At 39.7% G+C, this 22,651-nt stretch overlaps 1 protein-coding gene across 3 annotated transcripts; it reads right to left on the reverse strand.

The window, feature by feature from the left end:
* Window positions 1–581: 581 nt before the first annotated feature.
* LOC117913807 (actin-related protein 3) lies at window positions 582–22,353 on the reverse strand. 3 transcript variants are annotated; one of them, XM_034828862.1, is made up of 9 exons: window positions 21,890–22,344; window positions 21,353–21,812; window positions 20,097–20,243; window positions 16,886–16,978; window positions 16,624–16,743; window positions 13,635–13,745; window positions 2,947–3,072; window positions 2,747–2,845; window positions 582–1,198 (listed from the first exon to the last, which is right to left on the reverse strand). In XM_034828862.1, exons 1-9 carry the CDS (start codon window positions 21,937–21,939, stop codon window positions 1,118–1,120), a joined length of 1,287 nt encoding a protein of 428 aa, XP_034684753.1. In that variant the 5' UTR covers window positions 21,940–22,344; the 3' UTR covers window positions 582–1,117. The 3 variants fall into 3 exon arrangements, 1 of the variants encoding a protein (XP_034684753.1); XR_004651167.1 differs by lacking the exon at window positions 582–1,198 and having other exon boundaries at window positions 2,755–2,845; window positions 2,947–3,065; window positions 21,890–22,353; XR_004651166.1 differs by lacking the exons at window positions 582–1,198; window positions 2,747–2,845; window positions 13,635–13,745; ... (3 more) ...; window positions 21,353–21,812; window positions 21,890–22,344 and adding an exon at window positions 11,124–13,622 and having other exon boundaries at window positions 2,990–3,065.
* Between the last annotated feature and the right edge of the window lie 298 nt (window positions 22,354–22,651).

Here is a 22,651-nt window from a genome sequence, read left to right on the forward strand (position 1 = left end):
ATATGAATGAGTACATGAAAACCCACATGTACTTCCACAAGCCTACCAGCCTAGGCAGTGGAATTGGATTGGATGAGAATAGGGGGCTTTTGAAAAAAAATATACACACATATATCACTACTTTTTAAAAAAATGAAAATTTAATAACACTTTCCAAACTACAGATACCCATTAATAGATTATCCTTTGAAGGTGTTTTCAAAAGACAAGTTCCTATTTCATTCCTCTCAACTGCTGTATAAAAATATTTTTTAACCATCACATTTTAAAAACATTGTTGTGTTTTTGCTTTCGAGTCTCGAGATTAGGAAGTGCTTACCTTCTGGTAGAAATGCCAGGTACTTGTCAAACCTAGTAAGTTCAGATCAGAGAGTAGTTTTATTCCTACAAATCCTTGATATAGTGCCCAGCCCCAGAGTAAAAAAAACTTCAAGATTTCCACACGTTTTCCTTTTTATCCCTTGAAATCATCTTCAGATGGTGGCTACAAACATACAACCAAGTGACCAACCAACCTATCATGATAAAAACCTGTTTGACAGAGAGAGTTGCAACAAAGTTCCAATATTAAGGTTACAAGCTAACCAAAAATTCAGTATTGGATCCAAATAAATCAAGCTCTATAATTCAAAATGTTTCTTCTCTAGCTCCTTGATTTCAATCCAAATAAATTGAACCTACCACCTGAAAATATAAATCAATGGAACAATCACTCCAACAAAGAAAAGGCTTTTATCAAACTCCAACTAAGCTGAACACTAAAAATGCAATTCAGCTTAGTTAATGTCAACCTAAATAATGACTCTTTGTATCTGATTGTGAACTGTTAGCTGGGGGCTCAGCACCACAAGTGGTAAGAGTCCCATTAGCTGCAAAGAGAAGAACCTGTAGCTCCCTAATGAAAGAATACAAGAAATCCATTTTCTTACAGATGAGACCAAAAGCCTATTTTACACCACCTGTCACAAGCTAACCTATAAATGCACATGAAAGCTGAGTGAATATCAGAAGCCAGATGTGAATTGAGGTGCACATTGGAGGAGGAAATGACAAGCCATTCCTTCAATCATTTCTGTCAGCAACTGCCCTCAAAATTATGCCCAAAAGAATCTTCACATCAATACATCCCCTTGAAGACAGGATTTGTTCGGCATATGCTTGCCCCGTATTCCTCATACTCAGCTTTTGTATGACAAGCCTGTGCACAGAACCATGAATTTTCATAGTCATACAAGAATGTCGACTCATGTAATATGATAATATGCATGGAATACCATGTGGAATCAACAACAATGCAGGCAGAATGGTCCTTTTCCTATCTTGATAATCATCACCCTTGTTTTCTGCCTTAATAGTCATGAAATTATATTACAATCCAAAATTATTGCATGTAGTGTCAACCATAGAAGCAGCATAGAAACCCACTTGATCAATGCAGCTATAATGAAATGTCTAATCATGCAACATTTGTTGAGTGTCACTCCATAGCAAAATCAATATGTTATTCACTTGACATCAAATGCAGTGCTTAATTAAATTAATGGTCAGAGGCGCATGCAACAAGAAACTCCCTGGAGAGGCTACATTACCAGGGCTCTAGTTAATTTAAACATGTCCTTTCTCCTATTGCCACAAAAACTTAGGCAACAGATGATATAATGTCATGTCTAATTATACTTTAAAGATGGAGGCAACATGGTCCTGCTAAACCTCTTGCAGGGCCAATTCAACTGGTATATTGGAATGTTGGGGCTTCAGCAATTTCATCTGGTTTCAGGGGAGAAACACTGGTAAAACAACTCTACTAATAGTTCTCCGGCCATAGCCAGTGTGGTTTAGGGTTTTTCGCCCATCAAAAGAATTTATATGGGATTCCCCAATATATCAAGGAACCTGCTGAAGATAGAAAATATGAGATCGAAGAAGGAAGCAAAACAAGCACAATGTAGCTAGCATGCCTAGAACTTTCATTGAGAAAAGTGGAACAACTTGATTTCCTCTTCAAGGCACAGGATACAAGGGACATTTGAAAACCATTCATAAAACTGTGGATGCTTAAAAAGCTAAAAAATATAGGAAGAAAGCCCCCTCATAATATCTAGGTGGAGCAAAGAGTGGATGGTAAGGTCAATCCAAAAGAAAAATGTTAAAAAGGTAATCTACTGCCTTAAAAACACCAATATGTAAGCCTTGCATACATTAAATACACTTTCTTTTATACACATTTTACGACATCATACACGTCAAGGAAGCCTTTATGCTCAATCCTAATACTACAGAGATTGCTTTCAGGTCGAGAACAAGGAATTATGATATGTGACTGCAAAGAAACCTTGGACCACCATTGCATACTTCCCAACAGGGAACATTTCTAAGTTGGATTTGAAATCAGCGATGGACAGCAGAAGGAGATTTTATATATACAACCAAAGAAAGGAGGCTATTACTGCTTATGCATTGGTATTAGATATTAATGTTGTTTTTCATGGCATCCTGGTGCAACTTGGAACTGCTGGACACATGGAGCATTTATAGTGATAGCTCTTGCAACTTTATTTTTAAGACCAGTGAAATGAGATTAGGGAGGTTAGGGTTTGACATCTTTGAATTCTTTTTGAAAGGGGAACTGACAGTGCTTCCTGGGGGAGTAAAACTAACTGTTGTATTAAGTAGTAATTAAAATCATCAACCAAGAACCCAAAAGGGGACATATCATTATGGTTGCAGCTTGAAGAAAGAGTCTTACCGCAAAAAATTCGGGTGTTGATGCAAGTACAGAGCCTCCAAACCAAACCGCATACCTCTGGATAGGATGGCTGACTACATTGACTTCCACTGGTTGTGACTGGGGGGGCAAACAAATCCGGTCAGCCTTTTTATATCATTAATAACCAAAGTTATATTACATTCTAAAGAACATAATGGGATAAAACCCAAAATACTTACTTTTACTTCTCCATCAAGCCGAGAATCAGAAGCAAGAACCCGAGCATCCACAATTTTTTTTACATCACGCTGCAACCTTCTGTGGAAGTCCTTGAACATGGTTGATCCTCCTGATAAAACTATATTCTGAGACAAATGTCAAAATCAGACACACAGATTGATGCATGAATACATAAACAGCAATTAAAGCTGAGTAAACTCATGAATACAGCTGAACACTGAAGAACGTGCACAAAAAAAAATAAACAAACCAACAACATTAACTACCCAACCAATCCCCATATGATCAACAAGACCCAAGAAATGCAAAGCAGCTAATTCAATCCCCCATTTGCCCATAAGAGCAAAGACCTTAGAAGCATATCTTTCACCACCAAACACTACCTCTTTACACCATCAAATGTTCTGCTATTCCACTCTTTCCAAGTGATTCAGAATACACATAGAAAGATCAACTGCCAAACCACCATGCATTTGGCTCCCATAAAAGCACCATGCCAGCTAAGCAAAACATCTCTAATTGAACAAGAAAGAACCCAAGATATATTAAATAAAGAAAAACACCATGGACCCATAGTTGTCAAAAACTTATGATACAATGATACAATCTTTTTTTTCATGGAATACATATCATAATCCATATCCTATCTTAAGTGCATCTTATGAAACATATATGATACACAATATGATACATGATGTAAGGATATATACACTTCCTCTAAAAAACTACCACATTCAACAATAAACTTCCAAAAACAACTTGCCCAACAAGGCCTAACTGAGAGGTCCAAGGCTCCTGATGCCCAACCCTCCTAATTGACTTCTCAAAACAAGCCCACCTCACTAAATGACTCTTCTTTTGTAAAAGGCCTTCTTCCTAAAGGAATTCCCTCTAAATTGGTGTCACCTTGGACTTACAAAAGCCAAAGAAAATGGTAAATTGGTGCCGCCCACTCTACAGCCCAACTGATTAGCCAACTACAGCTCCCAGTTACTGGCTGGGCATTGGCGAGCTGGACCGACTCTGGACCCTAAAATTCAGTTAAGACATCTGAACAATAAGTCTAGAATTTACGAAACCTAAAGAGTTACAAAGTTCTGAACAAACCATCTTTTTTTCTTTAATCTGAAAATGACAATAGATGGTAATAATAAATGGTTCGATATGGGGCATCAACCCAAGATGGAGGATTTTCCTTTTTTCTCCTTTTGGGTTTTCAGGTCAGCAGAAGACTTGAGGATACGAAGAATGAAAACAGACATGGAAAAACAGTTGCTGCTATATCATTTCAAAAGAGGGGACCAAGGCCCTCTCATGGCTTAGTCCATTTAGGCAGCCCCAAAGGCTAATTGAGGATTTCATTAGCTAAACAATCAACAGATATCACCTTCTTTTAAGGTAAGTTTGATCTATACTTTACCATTTCCTCTTCAGCAAAACACAGCATTTACTGGTCATGACATAGTCCGGTTTATAAAGATCTAGGATATGTTTTACAAGTAGGCTAATGAACTTGGATCAGGATTGCACTGTATGATAATAATTCAGGTTACACACAAATCTGAATTGGCAAGTATTGTCTGAACTGAGTCTAAGCAAATGGAATGCAACATAAATGATCCTCTCCTCACCCTTCCCATTTAGGGCTGACTCAATAATACAAGTTGAAGCCCTAAAGCAAAAACCAAAATAAATAAGGCAAGTTTACATTTAATATTATATTAAGAAATAATATAAACAACTCTTTGTATAGAAGAATATGCGTTTAAAATACATCCCCCCATTTCTTAATGGATATTACATAATTTTTTTTTTCGATTGATAAACAAGCAATTCTACTATAAGTGCTTGAAAAAGGCACACCAAAGTACACACAAAGTATACAAATAGCACCAAAAGGCAAGCAAGAGGAAAAGAACAAGAACAAACCACCACCCAATACAAAACCAAAGCCCAAAAGACCTAGCAAAGCAGAAAGCCCTTGACTGATCTTCTTGCTTCTTTTGCTCCTAAAACCAAGAATCTTCCTACTCCTTATATCCTCACCATTGGGACTGACAGCAAAAGCACCTTTGATTCCTTGAAGCAAACTAGATCTCCCCAATCCCTCCTTAGCCTTTTAACAATTACTAAATCCCTAGACATCATCTGAAATTTTGTTTCTTGAAGGCATACCAAATCCCGCTTTCTACAATCTATTCAATGTATATGGGAGGGAGGTCGCTTCCCTGACCTCGTTTTCTTTGGTTTGTGGACGAAAAACTCTTGGTTCTTGGAAGGGAACCTCTGGCTGTCAGACGTGAGAGAAAATTTTTTGCTTCTGAAGTTTGAATTTGCAGATAAAGCGGAGAGGGTGTCTAAATCAGGGGTGAGACACTTCAAAGGAAGAAGCTTCCGTCTAGAAAAATGGAATCCATCCATTGGATGTCTTGAGGGAGATGGAGGGGAGCGCGCCTTGTGTGGGTCAGAATTTTGGGCCTCCCTCTGCATCTTTGGGGAAGAAGCCTCTTCAAGAGGTTTGGAGACTCTTGTGGGAGATTTGTGGTTGTGGATGAAAACACAACCGAGCGCTAGAATCTTAAGTGGGCCAGAGTCCTCGTAAAAACCAGAGATTGGCAACATCCAAGCTCGTTGTAGGTGGTAGCTGGTTCCTCTTGCTTCACTCTACAACTTTGGTGGGAAGAAGAGCCCTGCATTTCCACTGTGCTCCCTTCTCATGGGCTCGGTGCAATGAAGCTTAAGGATGACAAGGTGGCCCCTTCACGCGCTGAGGGGAGTGTGGGCACCTCACCCTCTTCCTCAGCCTCTCCACGGCCTGAAAGTTGTCCCCGCCGATCTTGGGGAGTGGTGCCCCTGCCTCGGACAAGACCGTTGCAGTTGACTACCATACCTAAGCCTACGAAGAGGAAATGGGCCAGCGTTTGGATGCTAAGGCCCAATCGGGCTTGGCCTACATTAAAACCTTCGGGCCTGGGCTGGGGAAGGCCCACATCTCTGCCAAACTGGAGAACCCCTTTAAGCCCATTGTCTTTGGCGACGTAAGGCAAAGAAGCCTTAGATGCTCGCTGTGTCAGAGGAAAGGAATCCTTGCACCGATTCCTGCCACCGCTGGGATCCCTCAGATGGAAGCATTGTCGCCTGTAGCTGAGACTTCCCCCCGTCGAAACCCACAATTCTCAAGGTAAGCTTTCTTTACCTCCGATCTCCTCGAGAAGGGAGCTCTCTTCTTCTACTCCTTTCTGGGATACAGGGTTTGAGAGGGAAGGGGGATCCTGTTTTGGTCTTGTGGAATCGACGCCAAGAGAGGCTGAAGCTTTGTCGAATCCCCTGTCCATGATGCTTAGAGATGGGTCGATAGTAGTTCTGACTGAAACCTTGAGTTCTGATCTGGAAAATGATGTGGCGAAACAGAGAGATCTGTCGGTTGTTCCTCCTTGTGAAAAAGGATGGTCGGAAGAGGAGCTTTCCAAACTATTTCGCTTTAGTAAAGTCTTGGGAATGCTTGTCGAAGGGCATGAAGTCAAAATTCTGGCCTTGCTTAAGAAACTGAAGTTGAGGACTGGAAATAACACCCTTTGCAAGAGACGTAAGAAGAAAAAATCTTGCACTACTCGTTTTGAAAGAGAGTTAAAAAGATTGGAATGCTCAGTTAGTTACGGGGGGACATCAGGGATAGCTAAAAAATCTGGTTTGAGCTCCTGGGAATTGATTTCAGTTGATTAATGAGAATTAAAATCCTTTGTTGGAATGTTCGAGGGGCTTAATGATATTGAGAAAAGAAAGTTGATCAAGGGTGTGGTGAGGAACCAGAAACCAGATTTGGTTTGCCTTTCAGAGACGAAGGTGAAAGAAATGTCTCTGCAAATGGTAAAAAGCGTGGGAGTAGGAAGATTTTTTAATTGGGCTTCAGTGGATGCTAGGGGTGCGGCAAGAGGCCTTCTTCTCTTTTGGGATAATAGAGTCTTGGAGAAATTAGAGGTAGAAAGCGGGGGGTACTCCGTCTCTGTTCGTTTTAGAAACTGCGAGGATGGCTTCTATTGGATTTTCTCTGGAGTGTACGGGCCAGTGATTGGTTGCGAGAAGGAAGATTTTTGGGAAGAGCTAGGAGCCATCCATGGCCTTTGGGAGGACCCTTGGTGCATAGAAGGGGACTTTAACGCTGTAAGATTCCCAGAGGAAAGAAGGAATGCCCCTAGACTCACAGCTGAAATGAGGAGATTTTCAGAGGTGATAGGGAAGTTGGGGCTGAGGGATTTTCCCCTGGCTGGAGGCCCTTTCACTTGGATAGAGGGTTTGAATTCTCAGACTGCCTCTAGATTGGACCGCTTCTTGATTTTGGACCAATGGGAGGACCACTTTTCTGCCATCACGTAATCTACTCTTCCTCGTCTGGTTTCTGATCACAGTCTCATAGTCCTAGAAGCTGGAGGCTTCTCTTTTGGCAAAAGCCCCTTCCGTTTTGAAAATATGTGGTTGAAAATAGAAGGTTTCAAAGACCTAGTAAGAAGCTAGTGGAATGGTTATTCTGTTGAAGGCTATAGCAGTCACTGCATTGCTGAGAAACTCAAAGCGCTAAAGAAAGATTTGAAGAATTGGAACAAGGAGGTGGTAGGAAATGTCTCATTCAATAGAGCAAAGGCCTTCTCCCGCCTGCAGTGTTGGGAGGCCAAGGAGAATGAGAACTCTCTTACTCCTGGAGAAGTGGAGGCTAAAAAGCTGACTCTTGAGGACTATAAGAAATGGACCCTTCTGGAAGAAACTTCTTGGAAACAAAAGTCAAGATAAATCTGGTTAAGAGAAGATGATAAAAATACCAGGTACTTCCACAAAATGGCCAATGCTAGGGCAAGGAGAAACTTCCTGTCTAAAATTAGAGTGAATGAGGTGTCTCTCTCTTCTAATGATGAAATCAAAGAAGGAGTTTGCAGAGCCTACCAGTCCCTCCTCTCAGAATTAGGGAATTGGAGGCCTAGTATTAATGGTCTTAGCTTCAAGGAGTTGGGGAAAGGCTTGGCCAGCAGCCTAGAAGTAATGTTTTCTGAGGCAGAAATTTTTGTAGCCTTGAGCAGCTGTTGCGATGATAAAGCCCCAGGCCCGGACAGCTTCACAATGGCTTTTTGGTTGTTTTGTTGGGATGTTGTTAAATCAGATATTTTGGGACTCTTTAGGGAGTTTTACCTCCATGGGACCTTCCAGAGAAGCTTAAATTCCACGTTCCTTATGCTCATTCCTAAAAAGAAGGGAGCCGAAGACCTAAGAGATTTCAGACCAATCAGCTTGGTAGGGAGTGTGTACAAATTACTTGCCAAGGTCCTTGCTAATAGGCTGAAATTAGTGATGGGGGAGGTGATTTCTGATCCTCAGCAAGCTTTCGTCCAAGGGAGACAGATTCTAAACGTTGTTCTAATTGCTAGCGAGGCCTTTGATTCTAGATTCAAAGACAACACACTAGGCCTCCTCCTTAAGATGGATATTGAGAAGGCTTTCGACCATGTCAGGGACTTTCTTATGGATGTGATGTCTAAGATGGGATTTGGGCATAGATGGAGTAATTGGATGAAATGGTGTTGCTCGACGGCTACCTTCTCGATCCTCATCAATGGGCGCCCTTCGGGCTTCTTTCGTAACTCTAAGGGTTTGAGACAGGGCGACCCTCTTTCCCCCTATCTTTTCCTTTTTGCCATGGAAGCTCTTAGCCAACTGTTGTCAAATGCAAGAAATGGAGGCTTTATTTCTGGTTTCAAAGTGGGAGGAAGAGGAAGAGAGGGGTTGATCGTGTCCCATCTCTTGTTTGTCGATGACACCTTGATTTTCTATGACACCGATGCAGAACAGTTACAATATCTTAGCTGGACATTCATGTGGTTTGAGGCGATTTCAGGGTTAAAAGTTAATCTGAGCAAAACTGAGGCCATCCCAGTGGGGGAAGGCATTCCTATGGAGACTCTTGCCTCAGTCTTGGGTTGCAAGATTGGGAGTTTACCTACCTCCTACCTGGGTCTCCCCCTTGGGGCCCCTTACAAATCCACTAGGGTATGGGATATAGTAGAAGAAAGATTCAGGAAAAGGTTGTCTCTTTGGAAAAGGCAATGCCTCTCCAAAGCTGGCCGGCTTACCTTGGTAAAAAGCACCCTCTCTAGCCTCCTAACCTACTTTCTTTCTCTCTTTGTGATTCCCAAGAGAGTGTGTGCAAGGCTTGAAAAGATCCAAAGGGATTTCTTATGGGGCGGAAGCGCCTTAGAGAATAGACCTCACTTGGTGAGTTGGAAGGTTAATTGTGCTGCTAAAAAGTATGGAGGCTTGGGCATTCGCAGTCTAGCTATCTTTAACAAGGCCCTACTTGGGAAGTGGTTGTGGAGATTTGCTAATGAGAATGAGTCCCTATGGAAGCAAATTATCTCTAGAAAGTACGACCTTCAAGAGGGGGGGTGGTGTTCCAAAGGTGTAAGAGACCATTATGGGGTGGGGGTTTGAAAGGCCATCAGAAATGGTTGGGAGAACTTTCGAACTCACTCCCTCTTCATCATAGGGGATGGCACTAGAGTGAAATTTTGGAAGGACTTGTGGTGTGAAAATCAATCTCTGCAAGATGCTTTCCCAAACTTGTTTAATCTAACCGTCAACAAAGAAGGTTGGGTTGTTGAGGCTTGGGAGGAGGACAAAGTTGGGGGCAGCCGGGGGCTTCGTTTTAATAAACACCTAAATGATTGGGAGGTGGGGGAAGTAGAAAGCTTGTTAAGCAAGCTTCATCCTTTAACCATTAGAAGAGGTGTGGACGACTTGCTCTGGTGGAGAGAGAACAAGAATGGGACCTTTTCAGTCAAGTCTTTTTATAGCTCATTCTCAAGGGGCATTAGACCTCATTTCCCGGCTAGAATTATTTGGTCGCCTTGGGTTCCAACTAGGGCTAGCTTCTTTGGTTGGAAGGCAGTTTGGGGACAGGCCCCCTCCTCACTCCTCCCCCGTCCAAGAGGATGGGAAAATGATCCGACACTGGCCTGGACAGTGTACTCTGCACCACCCCGTTAAAGTAGCCCTCCCAGTCCTCCGTCACTAAAAAGCGATCAATTTTTGACATAGTTTGGCTGTTCAAACCTCCACTCGAGGTAAACGGCCCCCCCTGAAGGGGGAGGTCCCTCAACTCCAGCTCATCAATCACCTCCGAGAATCTTCTCATTGAAGAGGACACTCTGCCTCCTCTTCTTCTCTCATTCGGAAACCTAATCATATTAAAGTCACCTCCAATACACCATGGATCAGTCCATAGCCCATGGATGGCCCCTAATTCTTCCCAAAATGCTTCTCTGTATCTTTTTAGCGTAGGGCCATACACTCCTGAGAAAGTCCATCTGAATCCATCTTCCACATTCTTAAAACGACAGGAAATGGAAAAGAGTCCCACTTCCAATCCCATTAGCTCTAGCACCCTGTTATCCCAGAATACTACCACCCCTCCAGCTGCTCCCCTAGCATCCAAAGCTCCCCACTCCAGAAATCTCCCCACCCCTAGGCTCCGAACCACCCCTAATGACATCTCAATCATTTTAGTCTCCTGAAGGCAAACTAAATCCACATTTTGGGATCTAATTAAGGCTTTAATTAGTTTCCTCTTATTTCTGTCATTCACCCCACGAACATTCCATGATAGAATTTTTAATTTCATTTAATACACAAAGCTCTGTCCCCTCCTCTTCTGACCGACCCTTTCTTTCTGCTCTCACCATCATAATTAATCAAACATTCTAGCTTTTTTACTTCCCGATCAAACCTAGTCAATCCTAGAGTTCCCTTTTTCTTGCCTTGGTCTCTTCTGGTTTTCAGTTTTAGCAGTAACTGTAGGATTTCCCCCTCAACACCTTCAGTCGAGAACCCCAATGCCTTACTGAATTTCACCAAACTACATTCATCCCACTTATTCCCAAGATCCATCCTTTCTTGCATCACCTCAACAACACCTGACATATTATTGCCCTTAGACTTTTCTTTCACCGAGTCCATCATCCACGGGCTGCCAACTTTCATCACTGCACACAATGGAGTTTGATACCCAACACCAACAACAGTCTCGTCTAATCCCGAAGTGCCCCTCACCACCAAAGCCCTCTCGCACCCAGAAGAAGAAGAAGAAGAGATGAAATCCTGAACCCCCCCAACCTCCACAAGATTTGGCTCATACCTGGATGCCTCGGCTGCTAAAGCGTCGTCGGTTAACCGTGCCCTAGACACCGTTGAAAAATCCTCAGAAGCCCTCTGATCCCCTCCGTGACAGCAGGCGACCCCCTCGTCGTCTCTAACACCAGCCTGCGAGTCCTCCTCAGTAGCCCTAGCTCCCATTTCCACTTCGTCAGCGGGAGAGAAAGCCCTAATACCTTTTAACCCCTCTTTCGCGGGCCCACAGCCTATCTCAGCCAAACCTGCCCAGCCCACTAAGGAACCCCTGATATAAAAGGGCTTCTCCTCACAGCCCATCTACCATCCTTTTAATATAATGGGCTTTGCTTCCTCCGGCCCAAACAACTGGGCTTCCTCACGGTCTGGACTGCTCTTCATTACCCCAAGCCTGCTTCTAATCTGGGCCTCCCCATTATCAGGCCCAACCTTAATGGCGGCAGGCCCCAACCCAACACCACCCCTTATGACCACTTTACCTGCTCCCTGACCCCTATTCTCTAGCCTATCCTCTTCATACGTCTCCTCCACACTAGGCCCCCTTGCAGCTGGCTCCATAGAGAAGACTGTAGTTCCTTTCGAGGAGCTTCCACAGGGCAGCTCACTCTGAATTCCCATCTGCTCCACCAGCTGCGCCTCCTTCTCCAACACGTTTCCTCTGCACACGTCACCTAACCCACTCCCTTCCTCATCTTCAGTCTTTGTATCACCTTTCCAGCACCCGCTTCCCGCCGGCATCACCTGAGAATACCAGGGCTGGACTTCCCACCACAGCTGGATTGAATAACATCCCGATCCCTCCACCAGTTGAACTGAGGAAGGGAAATCCCTTCCTTCCACCCTCACCAACAATCTAGCCCATCGAAGATTGGCCATAGAAAACGTTTTTTCATTCACATTAATCAGACCACCACAGCCATCCCCAATCAATTTAAACACCTCTCGACTCCATAGATGAAGGGGAAGGCCCACCACTCTCACCCAAACCTCTTTAACCATGCCTTTATTACCCAAGCAACCCACCTCCGGATGCCATTTTTCCATAATTAATTCATTGTCTTTCACCCTTCTCTTCCCTCTCGACAAGACACGCTCAGCCTCACTTGAACATTCAAACTCGAAGAGCAAAAACCCTCCTCCCAAAACATTTATGTTCAAATTACCTTTAAGGAGCCAAGCTTGACCCGCCCAATGCTTCAGAAAATCCAGCTCTAGTGATGGATTCACACCATTTTCCCACCTGCCCACTAAACATCGATCCAATAGCTCAACTCTTTCTGGCTTCACCCTCCTTCCCACCTCCAACCAGACCTTATCTCCTATTTTACCCGCTCTTAATTTTGTTACATCCACGTAGGTCCTTGTTTCTAGTTCCAATTCCTTCTTCTGCACCTCTCTAAACAGAGGAGTCTTTAAGCTTCCAATGGGGACTACTCCCACCACTCTCAGCTTCTCTGCCAAAATATTCCACCCGCCTGACAGCCCCTTCCCTTCTGGGAAGATTAAGCAAAAACGTTTTGCCTCTACATCACGGACCGAGCAAAAGATAAATCTTCCCGCCTCATTTAGACGTTTCTCCAGCCTGTAACTCCTACCCTCCTCCTCCCAAGCATGGGACCAGCCTTTATCATCACCGCCTCTGCAACAAAACTCAACCCCGGCCAGCAACCTACCTAGACTAACGTCCCCAAATCTGATCCAAGATGTTATACCTTTGCTTCTCTCCCAAATGCACCCTCTCAGTTTATCACCTGACTCATCAATCAAAATCTCAAAAGATTTTGACTCCACAACAAACCGAACTCTTCCACCCCTAGGAACTGCCTTCATCACTCTCTATCAAAATTCCACTTCCTCATCTAGAAAACAGATGGAATTTCATGGTTTTGACTCATCAATCAAAATCTCAAAAGATTTTTAAGCCCTTACTAATAGTAATCATGAGGGAGGGAACCAACTTTGGGAAACTCAATTACAGGAAAAATCTTCAAAAAGCTTCAATCTAGTAGGATCAAAACAGTGTATTCAAATACAGTTTGATCCTATCTGATCTAGCAGATTCAGATGTTATCACTATGGACCAAACCACTCAGTGTGTAATGACATAGGAATTGTGATCATAATTCCATCCCATGGCAGCCCCTGTACTCAATGTCATGGTTCTTTTGATGCTTAGACAATTGGAATCAATTCTACAGACCCACAAAAATATATGGTCCTACTTCCTACTCATGACAAAGTTTGAAGTCAACCATAGTTCATGGTTTGAAGTTTAATGCTTTATCGGGAACATTTGAATGCAATCATTGCTAATAATTAACAAAAGCTGGACATAAAATGAAGTTACTGATGAATGAACTCAAAATGTAGAGATTTTAGGACCCCCCAAGCAATTCATGGACACTACCAGGCTCAAGTTTGAAACATCAAATAGGCAATTCTACATTGTTTCACATGGATCATATCTCAAGAAGAAACAAAATTTTCACCGTTTTTTATTGGGGTCTATGTACTTTACCTTATACAAAGCCCTTCTTGTGTCAATTGGTGCAGACTGAATACACTTGTCTATTACAGCTGGTAAAGGGGTTGCAAAATCGCTGCTGTAGATCTCAGGATTGAAGAAAATCTGCATAATCAGCCAGATTAATCATCAAAAACAAATTCCTTTTTTTAAAAGACTTATCAAAGCATCATCTAGTAGATGAAATGCAATCCACAAGTAAACAAATTTAATAGTAAAGGAATTGTAACGGCTTTATTTTTTTGGCAAGTGAACAATTATTACATAAATGGATCAAAACATCACCAAGGATGAAGCTAGAAAGCTACAGATGCGTGTCTATTTAACTCATTACCATGCAGTCTCCTTTTAACCAAAAAAAAAAAAAAGCCATTAATTTCAATGTTTGATTAGCTCAAAAGTAACACTCAGATCTAATAACATAGACAAAATTTTAAAACAAAAAAGAGGCATTCATGTCAACAGCATGAAGACCTTACAGATATTAAAATGTATATTTCAATTACCATATGGATGCTGAAACTTCAAAATCATATTCACTATATAAGTGAATCATGAATACTGTTTTCAGAATATACAAGTATAGTGGTAAGGCATTCTTTTTCTCCTAAAAGAAACAGGGATTTGCTATTTAAGAGAAAAACGAGTTTGACACTAAACTTCATCACAAAAGGGCACATTGATTGGGTCTATAAGCTATTTTTTAGGAAACAAAAGGATACATAAATGATTAAATCTTAATAACATTCATTCAATATGGTAACTGTTTTCTTCCAGAGCATGCTACTCTATTCTAAAACATAACTTTTACAAAGATTATTTGCAGCTGGAAAACCCTGTTTTGGCCCTTGAATCCTTACGAAGTGGCAAAGGGTTGGGGAGCCGGTGTGGGAGGTTCAAAATTCAAGTCCAATAGGGACAAAAAACATGTTACCTACAATAAAAAGGATGCAGTTCAAAGTTGGCAAAGGTGTTTGAATGGAGTGAATTGCTAAAGATTCGACAATTGGCAAAGGAACACAGGTTAGAGATGATGAAGTGGGCTCAATGACTGCAGTCAAGACATGGATAATGTCAGGTTGACAAATTTGAGCAAATCAACAGCTAACAGTTGTGGAGGATCCTAACCAGCAGAGTTCTCAGCCATTTCAAGATTTTGAATAGAGATAATAGAGTCAAAAATGATAAGAACATCATGCACAATAATTTACAACCTACTCTGATGAGCAAGGAAAGTGAAATTGTAATTCAAGTGCATAATCCTTGTCCAGACCAAGGTACAATTGTAGTCACCCAATTAATGCTAAATTTAACTGGTTTCAAGATATTGCATGGCAATGGATCAGATGAGAACCACATAGGACTACAGAAAACAAACTTGAAGGTGAAACTGAAATATACCTCAAAGAAATCGTACTCCTTAGGTTTGGGCTTACTTGGTGAGGAGTTGAATTGAGCTTTCGAGTTGTATTTTTGTATAGTCTTTTATTCTTTTTGTATAAATCTCCTTATAAAGAGAAGATTTTCATGGGTGTTTTGATCAGGTTTGTATTTCATGGGGAGGATTTCTCATCCTTCTTATGTTTTATGATCTTTAATTAATACACCTTTGGTTTCTGATTAAAAAAAAAACTTGGAAGTGGAACAAAAGTCAGAAAAGCAACAAACATGGAAGAGTGACAGGTAGGAAAACAGTGGGAGAGACAGAAAGGGAACTATAGGGAGTACAAAGCACGTCTAGATGTTCAAAATGGTTGAAAATAGATATAGAGAAAGTAGACTATAAGAAGTACAACGCACTTCTAGATGTTCAAAATGGTTGAAAATAGAAATGCAGAGACAGTAAAGCTGGAGAAGATGCAGGAAAGGGAAATTGCACATGCATCATCCCTTTTATTTCCATGTCCACCTATTTTTTAAAGAAAAAATTAATTCCAAAAATACCCTTGTGTAGAAAGACCAAAAAGGCCTCCTTCCAAAAATGCACCTGAGTGTTGGACACCCCTATGACATCCAGCATTCCAGCACCAAACAAATCCAAGATGTCCAGTATTCCAATGCTGGACCGTGCTATAATGGGCTTTTTTTTTTTGTCATATTTTTTGTGTTTTCGTGCTCTTTTCAAAATTTTATCATGCTTTTTTTAAAACAAAAATTTAAAATGGAAGCTTTAATGGAGGCTTGAATGGAAGTTTGATAACAAATGAATGTTTTTTTCATCTTATAAAAAAAAAAAAAAACAAATGAATGTTTTTTCATAAAGAAAAATGTGACATTTAGGGTTGCAAAGAAGGTGAAGGAAGAGTTTTGGAGGAAGGAGAAGGGTGTAGCAATTGTTTAGGAATAACATATTAGGGTAGGTGGGTGAGAAAATTTGAAATATATGCGTGGATGGTGAAGAAATAACATGGATGAGGAAATAAAAATGGTGGATGTGTAGATATATATATATATATATATATATTTGATGAGTAAAGCAAGAATATATTATTATAAAAAAAAAAATAGTGGATGTATATAAAATTTCCCTATGGAAAATATTGACCATATCATCCTATATATTCCATAAAAAGTGAATTTCAGAAGAAAATAGCCCCCATCAGAGAGATTCTAGGCTTGTCCCATAGTTCAAGTGGCAAATCATCAGGGTAGAGATGTGGAAGGTTCCAGGCTCATCCCATCAGGGACAAAAGAGTTACATGTCCAAATATACATACATACATACATACATACATACATACATACATATATATATATATAGAAGAAAGCTATAAAACCAACCATGATATATGACTACAATGGGTTCTTATTGGCAGGTTCAATGGATATTGCTTCAAAGATCTAATACAGTATTTGTGTCAAGTCATCCTAAAACAATGAAGACTATTACTTATTACATTTGAAGTGGAAAACAAGTCATTCAATATAATCACTTGAATAGTTGGAATCTTGGATATGAAGAACATTAAAAGGAAGGGCAAACCTCAGGGCCTAGAAATCGTTCATAGCCAACATCACAAGAGTATGGTGCTCCTGTCTTCGGTTTGATGCCTCTCCAATGCTTTATGTACTTCCCAGGCTCTTTGTCATGCTTATTGAACTCCTGTAATCATTGAAAAACTGAGTCATCATCAAATAAGATCCAGATTCAAAATTCTGGACATAAAACCATACAATGATCAATGAAATTACACCATTTATATCCTATATTTCTTTAAGTCAAAAGTTCTTATAGAAAAGATGACCTTGACGATATCAGAAGATGTATAGCAATACATTTCCTTCACTTTTCGAGCTACTTCAAAAGAGTCTTCAGGCGGCACATGCTCTCCTCTTTCCTACACAACACAAATATCAAAATTCAGGAAACCATGAAGGTAATCATTTCACAGATCGTGATTTTTATCCTAGTATGTATAGATACTATGTATAGATAATTAGCTTTCATTTTCACTGTCAATAATAAACTTCAAGAATCAGCATCCCATTGCAAAACATCCAATATACTGAAAGAGTAGAAGAGAAAATAAGTAAGCAAAAGAAGTACCCAAAGTTCATACTGGAAGACTCATAATTTGGTATGCCAGAAGAGAGTGGCTCATGCTGAGTTGGTTGGCAGCATCTTTCAAACAACAAGAAATGGCTAGACAACCAAATTAAAACTAGAACAGCAGTGGCACCTATAAGATACCATCATCCATCTCATAATCTACAGTCTCTGACATCATGCTCAAATCACAATGAATTGAGTATGACAGATTCCTCATTATTAAGGAAGGGATAGAGAAAGAGGCTGCACTCCTTATTTATTAATCAAATAAAGTGAATAGATATAAAAATTAAGGCGGTGTGGTGTTTGGATATACTTCCTATTTTTTATTTTTAAAAATAGTAACTCGTATACAAAATATAAGAATCCTTGTACAAAAAGCATAAATTTACCTAGTGTTCCTAAAAACTATATGCAAAATTTTAAAATGTGTGGAAATGAAAATTTTTTACTTGAATTTTAAAAATTTTTAAAAGTGCTTTCTAATACACAATGTATTTACCTCATAGTTGTTAAAAACTTACGATACAACGGTACTATACATTTTTTATGGAAATTGATACGTATCACAATTTGTATCTTATTTTAAAGCATATTTTATGATACATGTACAATACACGATATGATACGTGATATTATGATACAACAATACATACATCTTTAACTATTTGCTATAATTTAAAAAAAAAAAATCAAATTAATTTTTTTTGTTAACAAGTCTATTATATTAGTTGTTTAAAATATACTAAAAGATTAAAAATTGATATGAAAATGAGAAATTGGTAAAATAATCTTATATGAAAAGCTTCATTATTGTTGTCAAATGTTATATTATAAGTCAAGTAAGCTTATTTTAACAATGAATATTAGAGAAAATTTTCATTTGAATAATTTAAATGTTGACAATGAAAATGATGATAGTTAGTGAATAAAAATTTTTATTTAATAAATTAGTTTTTTTTAATTTCTTTTTTTGGTGGAAAAGGAATGACAATAAACCTAAAAAGCTGGAACTTTGAAGATGACACATATTAAATACATTAAATTTTTTTTTTTTTTTGGTGACATTCAATATTTTGGTAACTTGAACTTCTCAAAACTTTAACATTCAATGTTTATGATATGATATAGCTAGACACTTCAATTCCTACTATCTTCCATAAAATTGGTTATGTATTACTCTATATTTCATACTTTCAATAGATATACACATATATACATATTTTTTCTATTTATTTTTCACCATATAAAAATACTTATGATATAGGATACAATACAATACCAATACAAAAAAATAGAAAAACAATACACGATACGTTTTACGAGTTAATAACTATGATTTACTTACTTTTAATAAGAATTTCTACATTTTGTACAAAACCTTCTACTTAAAAAATAAATAAATAAATAAAAAGATACAAAATGTATCCAAACACACACCAAGTCAATGGAAAACGAGGCCTAATAATTAAAACTGATGTCATATGCACATTTTAGAGCTATTTCTTAAAATCTGCTATGGTGCTATCAAGTGTTTCTTCATCATGTTCTTGGGGTTATAGAGTTTACTACAATGGCAGATGCTTGTAGAAAGCAACTGTGAAGAGTATCCATTACCATTGAAGCCCTATACCCCATTTTTTATATGTATTTAGTTTCTTCTCACATTTATGGCATCTATCCTTTTGTTCCTTGCAATATAAATTTGTAGTTATAAAAGAGAAGCAGTGAAAGTTATTATGGTTCATATTTCCCTTTGTGAGGCTTTTCCTTCTTTGTTTGCCTTAGCGGTCTCTCAAGATGCGTGGGTAACGGATTGTTGGGATTCTGTGGAGGATGTGGGGGGTTGGATTCCCTGTTTCTCTAGATCCTTTAATGATTGGGAGGTGGAGGTGGTGGAGAGGCTCCTCTCGACCCTTCAAGGAAAGAGGCTAGTTGCTGGGTTGAAGGATAGAGTGTTGTGGAAAGCTTCGAAAAATGGGATTTTTTCTGTAAAATCCCTTTACAATACTCTTGAATCTAGTTGTGCAATCCCGTTTCCGTGGAACATTATTTGGAGCCCTTGTGTGCCTACAAAGGTGGGCTTTTTTGCTTGGGAAGCTTCTTGAGGGAAGGTTCTAACCCAAGATCAACTCAAGAGGAGGGGCTGGATTTTAGCAAACAGGTGCTTCTTGTGTTGTGATGAGGAGGAGACGATAAATCACATCCTTGTTCATTGCCCAAGGCAAGGGTTTTGTGGGATCTTGTGCTTTCTTTGTTTAGTGTTAATTGGGTCCTCCCGCTTATGGTTAGAGACACTCTAATAGGTTGGTCCGATTCCTTTGTGGATAAGAAGCGTGGAAAGGCTTGGCGGGCAGCTCTTCTTTGTTTATTTTGGACGGTTTGAAAAGAAAGAAACAGGATAGTTTGTGATAATGAGGTTTTGTCGATTCAAAAAATGAAAAATTCTTTTGTTTGTAATCTCTTTTCTTGGGCTAAATTTTGTTTAGATGGAGGACCTTGATCTTTAATTAATTTTATTGATTGGTTGGGTTCTAGTTGAGAGCTGGTGAGTGTTTGCTTTTTTGTGTGTTTTTTGTCTTTTGGCATCTCATGTATACTCCCTATATGCTTCGGGTTGCTTTTTAGCTCCCTTTTTCTAATAAAATTTCTGTGGTTTTATCTTTCAAAAAAAAAAGTTATTATGGTTCATCTATAAAGGCAGATGTTCGTTATCTTCAAGTTTGTTATCACCAAACAAGGATTAGGGTTCTAATGACCCAAAAAAATATCAATGGATATAAGACTAGATTAACAGCAAAATAATTATATGCACACCTCACAACTGACAACAATAACATTTCAAACAAAGCAAGCATAATATGAGGAACTAATAATTATAATGGTGAAAGACAAACACAACTCACCCGCATGAGCTGTTGGACAAAAAGAGTAACATCTTTCCCAGCAATAGGAATTGACTTAATGCTGCTCCCAATAACATAACCATCTGCAACAGGTACAACATGAGTAGCCCCATCCCCAACATCCACTACAACCCCTGTCATCTCACACTAAGGGAAAGTGTAGGTTAATCTAAAAGGCAAGGGTCAATCAATCATCAAAGAGCAAGAAAAATTATTTACATAAGAAGCAAGGTACACTTTAAGACAATACATATGAATGTTCTAAGTATAATAGGCCTTGTTTACTCAGATAAATAAAAAAACCATTTAAAGAAACTGTAAAATAACTGTTAATATCTAGACATAAGAAAAAATGTGAGACAGAATAGTGTAAAAATAGACTTCACTGGGTAAACAAGCAAGGAGAAAATAATGATGCGGCCAGATACAAAATCATAGATTCAAGCGGAAGCGAATTGTTTTTCCATGAACATTTCAACTTAGCATATCATTATTAAAAATATATATATAAAAAGAAAAAAGTAAAACCACCTACACCAAAAGGGAATTGCCACAAATGTAACCCAAACAAGCCAGCTATGTTGCCAAAATAAATTGAAGTAAAGCTTCTTCCCCATGAAGTGGATATGTTAGCCCCTAAATAGGTATCCATATTGATCCAAACAGTTTGTCAGGTTATTGTTTGGTTGTTCCCACCTCCAATGAGGCCGAGGAAAAAATCCAGAACTATTCGCTCTCACATTGTCATTCCCAAGTATTTGAATGTTAATTACAGGCATTTAATGTGGTTTCCTAGTTAATGGAATAGATAAAGGACAGAGAATGGCTAATAAATAGGATTGAAGAGTGATATGAAATTGTTACTTGGAATGCATAATGCAGAAAGAGGGAGAGAATAAGACCCTCAATCTTTTGTTCAAATTTTCAATTACATTCTGCTAATTGTTCATGAATATTGCACTTTCTCGTTAGTAATCATCCTGAAAACCCAGAATACTATCCACTATTTCACATCCAATTCAGTATTATATCTTTTAATACAGTCCCCTGAAACAATATAAATTAACGAAAAAACAACAAGATTCGTGAATTTCCATGTTTGCTCGCAATTATCCAATCCACCAACTATAGTTCCCATCCCAACCTCTGAACAATTTACTAAGCCTTCATCTGATTGCTCCCAATTTCTAAAAGCCAATAAAATAAATTTGCATATTAGAAAATATTCCAACAGTTCTCAGATTTCAGATGCCAACCTTAGATGTAGTGTATCCTGCCGCAAGGGCGAGCACCGGCTGCACCGCAATATAAAGACCAGGAACGTTGAAGGTTTCAAACATAATTTCACCAGTGTATTCACGGCTCTCCGGGGCAGTGAGTGGACTTTCCGTCAAAAGAAAGTAGTGATCCTCCGGATCACATCTCAAATAATTAAATATACACTGCTGCCAAAATCTCTCCATGGCATCCCAATTATCAACCTGACCGTGAACAATCGGATAGCTTAGATTGTAAGTACTACTATTCCGAGATCTCGCAATAGCCTCATCTCCTATAAAGAAATCAAGATCGGCCATCACGCCAGCGCTATGTTGCGCAAGCCAATTGCCTTTGGTGGAGCTCCGATTTTGATTCAAGAACGACTCGTTGACAGCAACAACTGTCGGGGCAATGAAGCACGGCTCCACGTTACCGGCAAAACCCATTTTAGTATACCTGCAATAATGGATAAAAATTAGGGAAAAATCAATCCGGCATTTCATCGACCAGTTGGCATGCAAATTTGAAATTACCCGGTGCCGTTGTCGATGACCACGGCGGGACGAGAAGCGGCTGAATCCATGTGAAGAGGAAAAGAGATCGAGGCAGTTGCGGTGGTAGCAGTAACGGACCTGCGTCAGAGATCCGATAGAGGGTTTAGGATGGTTGATCATGGTCGTTGAAGACGCCTCCAATAAGGTGGCAGTAATTGCGATGAGGAGGTTGATCTGAAGTGAAAGCGTCGACTCAACGCACAGCGTGGTCGGTTAAAGTAGGTGATTACGCCTCCATCCATTTCAGTGACAAGAATGCGAATTCAAAACGGAAGCTCTCATCAACTTCACCATCATTGTCGTGTGCGTTCGATTCTTTTCTTCGCAACCAAACAAACAAACAAACACACCCACTTCCTCTCTCTCTCTCTCTCTCTCTCTCTCTCTTTCCCTCTTTCTGTGTTGTCTCCAAAGCAAATGCCTTGTGAATTGGTCGTGGAACTTGTCAGTCATACGTGACGGTGCATTTGAACCGCTTGATTCGTGTTCCGCACGATGGACGCAAACCAATCTTGCGGGCCCATCACATGTATTCCAGTGCTCCCGCAGTCCACCAGAAAAACCGTAGGCCTGCCGTCTGTCCAATTAAAATTTCAATAGTTCCCATTATTTTTAACTAACTAGGGTAGACGGGGGTATACATGCCTTACATTGTGCCTGATAGAAATAATAACAATACTAAAATTTTCAATGATTAAAAAATCAACCCTTTTCTTTTTCCATGAAATGATGATTCTGTGC

Source organism: Vitis riparia, chromosome 1, assembly GCF_004353265.1.
Source record: "Vitis riparia cultivar Riparia Gloire de Montpellier isolate 1030 chromosome 1, EGFV_Vit.rip_1.0, whole genome shotgun sequence".
Lineage (NCBI taxonomy): Eukaryota > Viridiplantae > Streptophyta > Magnoliopsida > Vitales > Vitaceae > Vitis > Vitis riparia.

Excerpts from the sequence above, each read along its gene's own strand:
- LOC117913807 (XM_034828862.1), bottom strand. The coding sequence starts at position 21,939 with ATGGATTCAGCCGCTTCTCGTCCCGCCGTGGTCATCGACAACGGCACC. Across the intron at positions 16,744-16,885 it reads CATCTTCTGATATCGTCAAG|GAGTTCAATAAGCATGACAA; the intron begins GTCATCTTTTCT and ends CAATGATTACAG. Across the intron at positions 1,199-2,746 it reads CAACACCCGAATTTTTTGCG|GCTTGTCATACAAAAGCTGA; the intron begins GTAAGACTCTTT and ends TTCTGTGCACAG.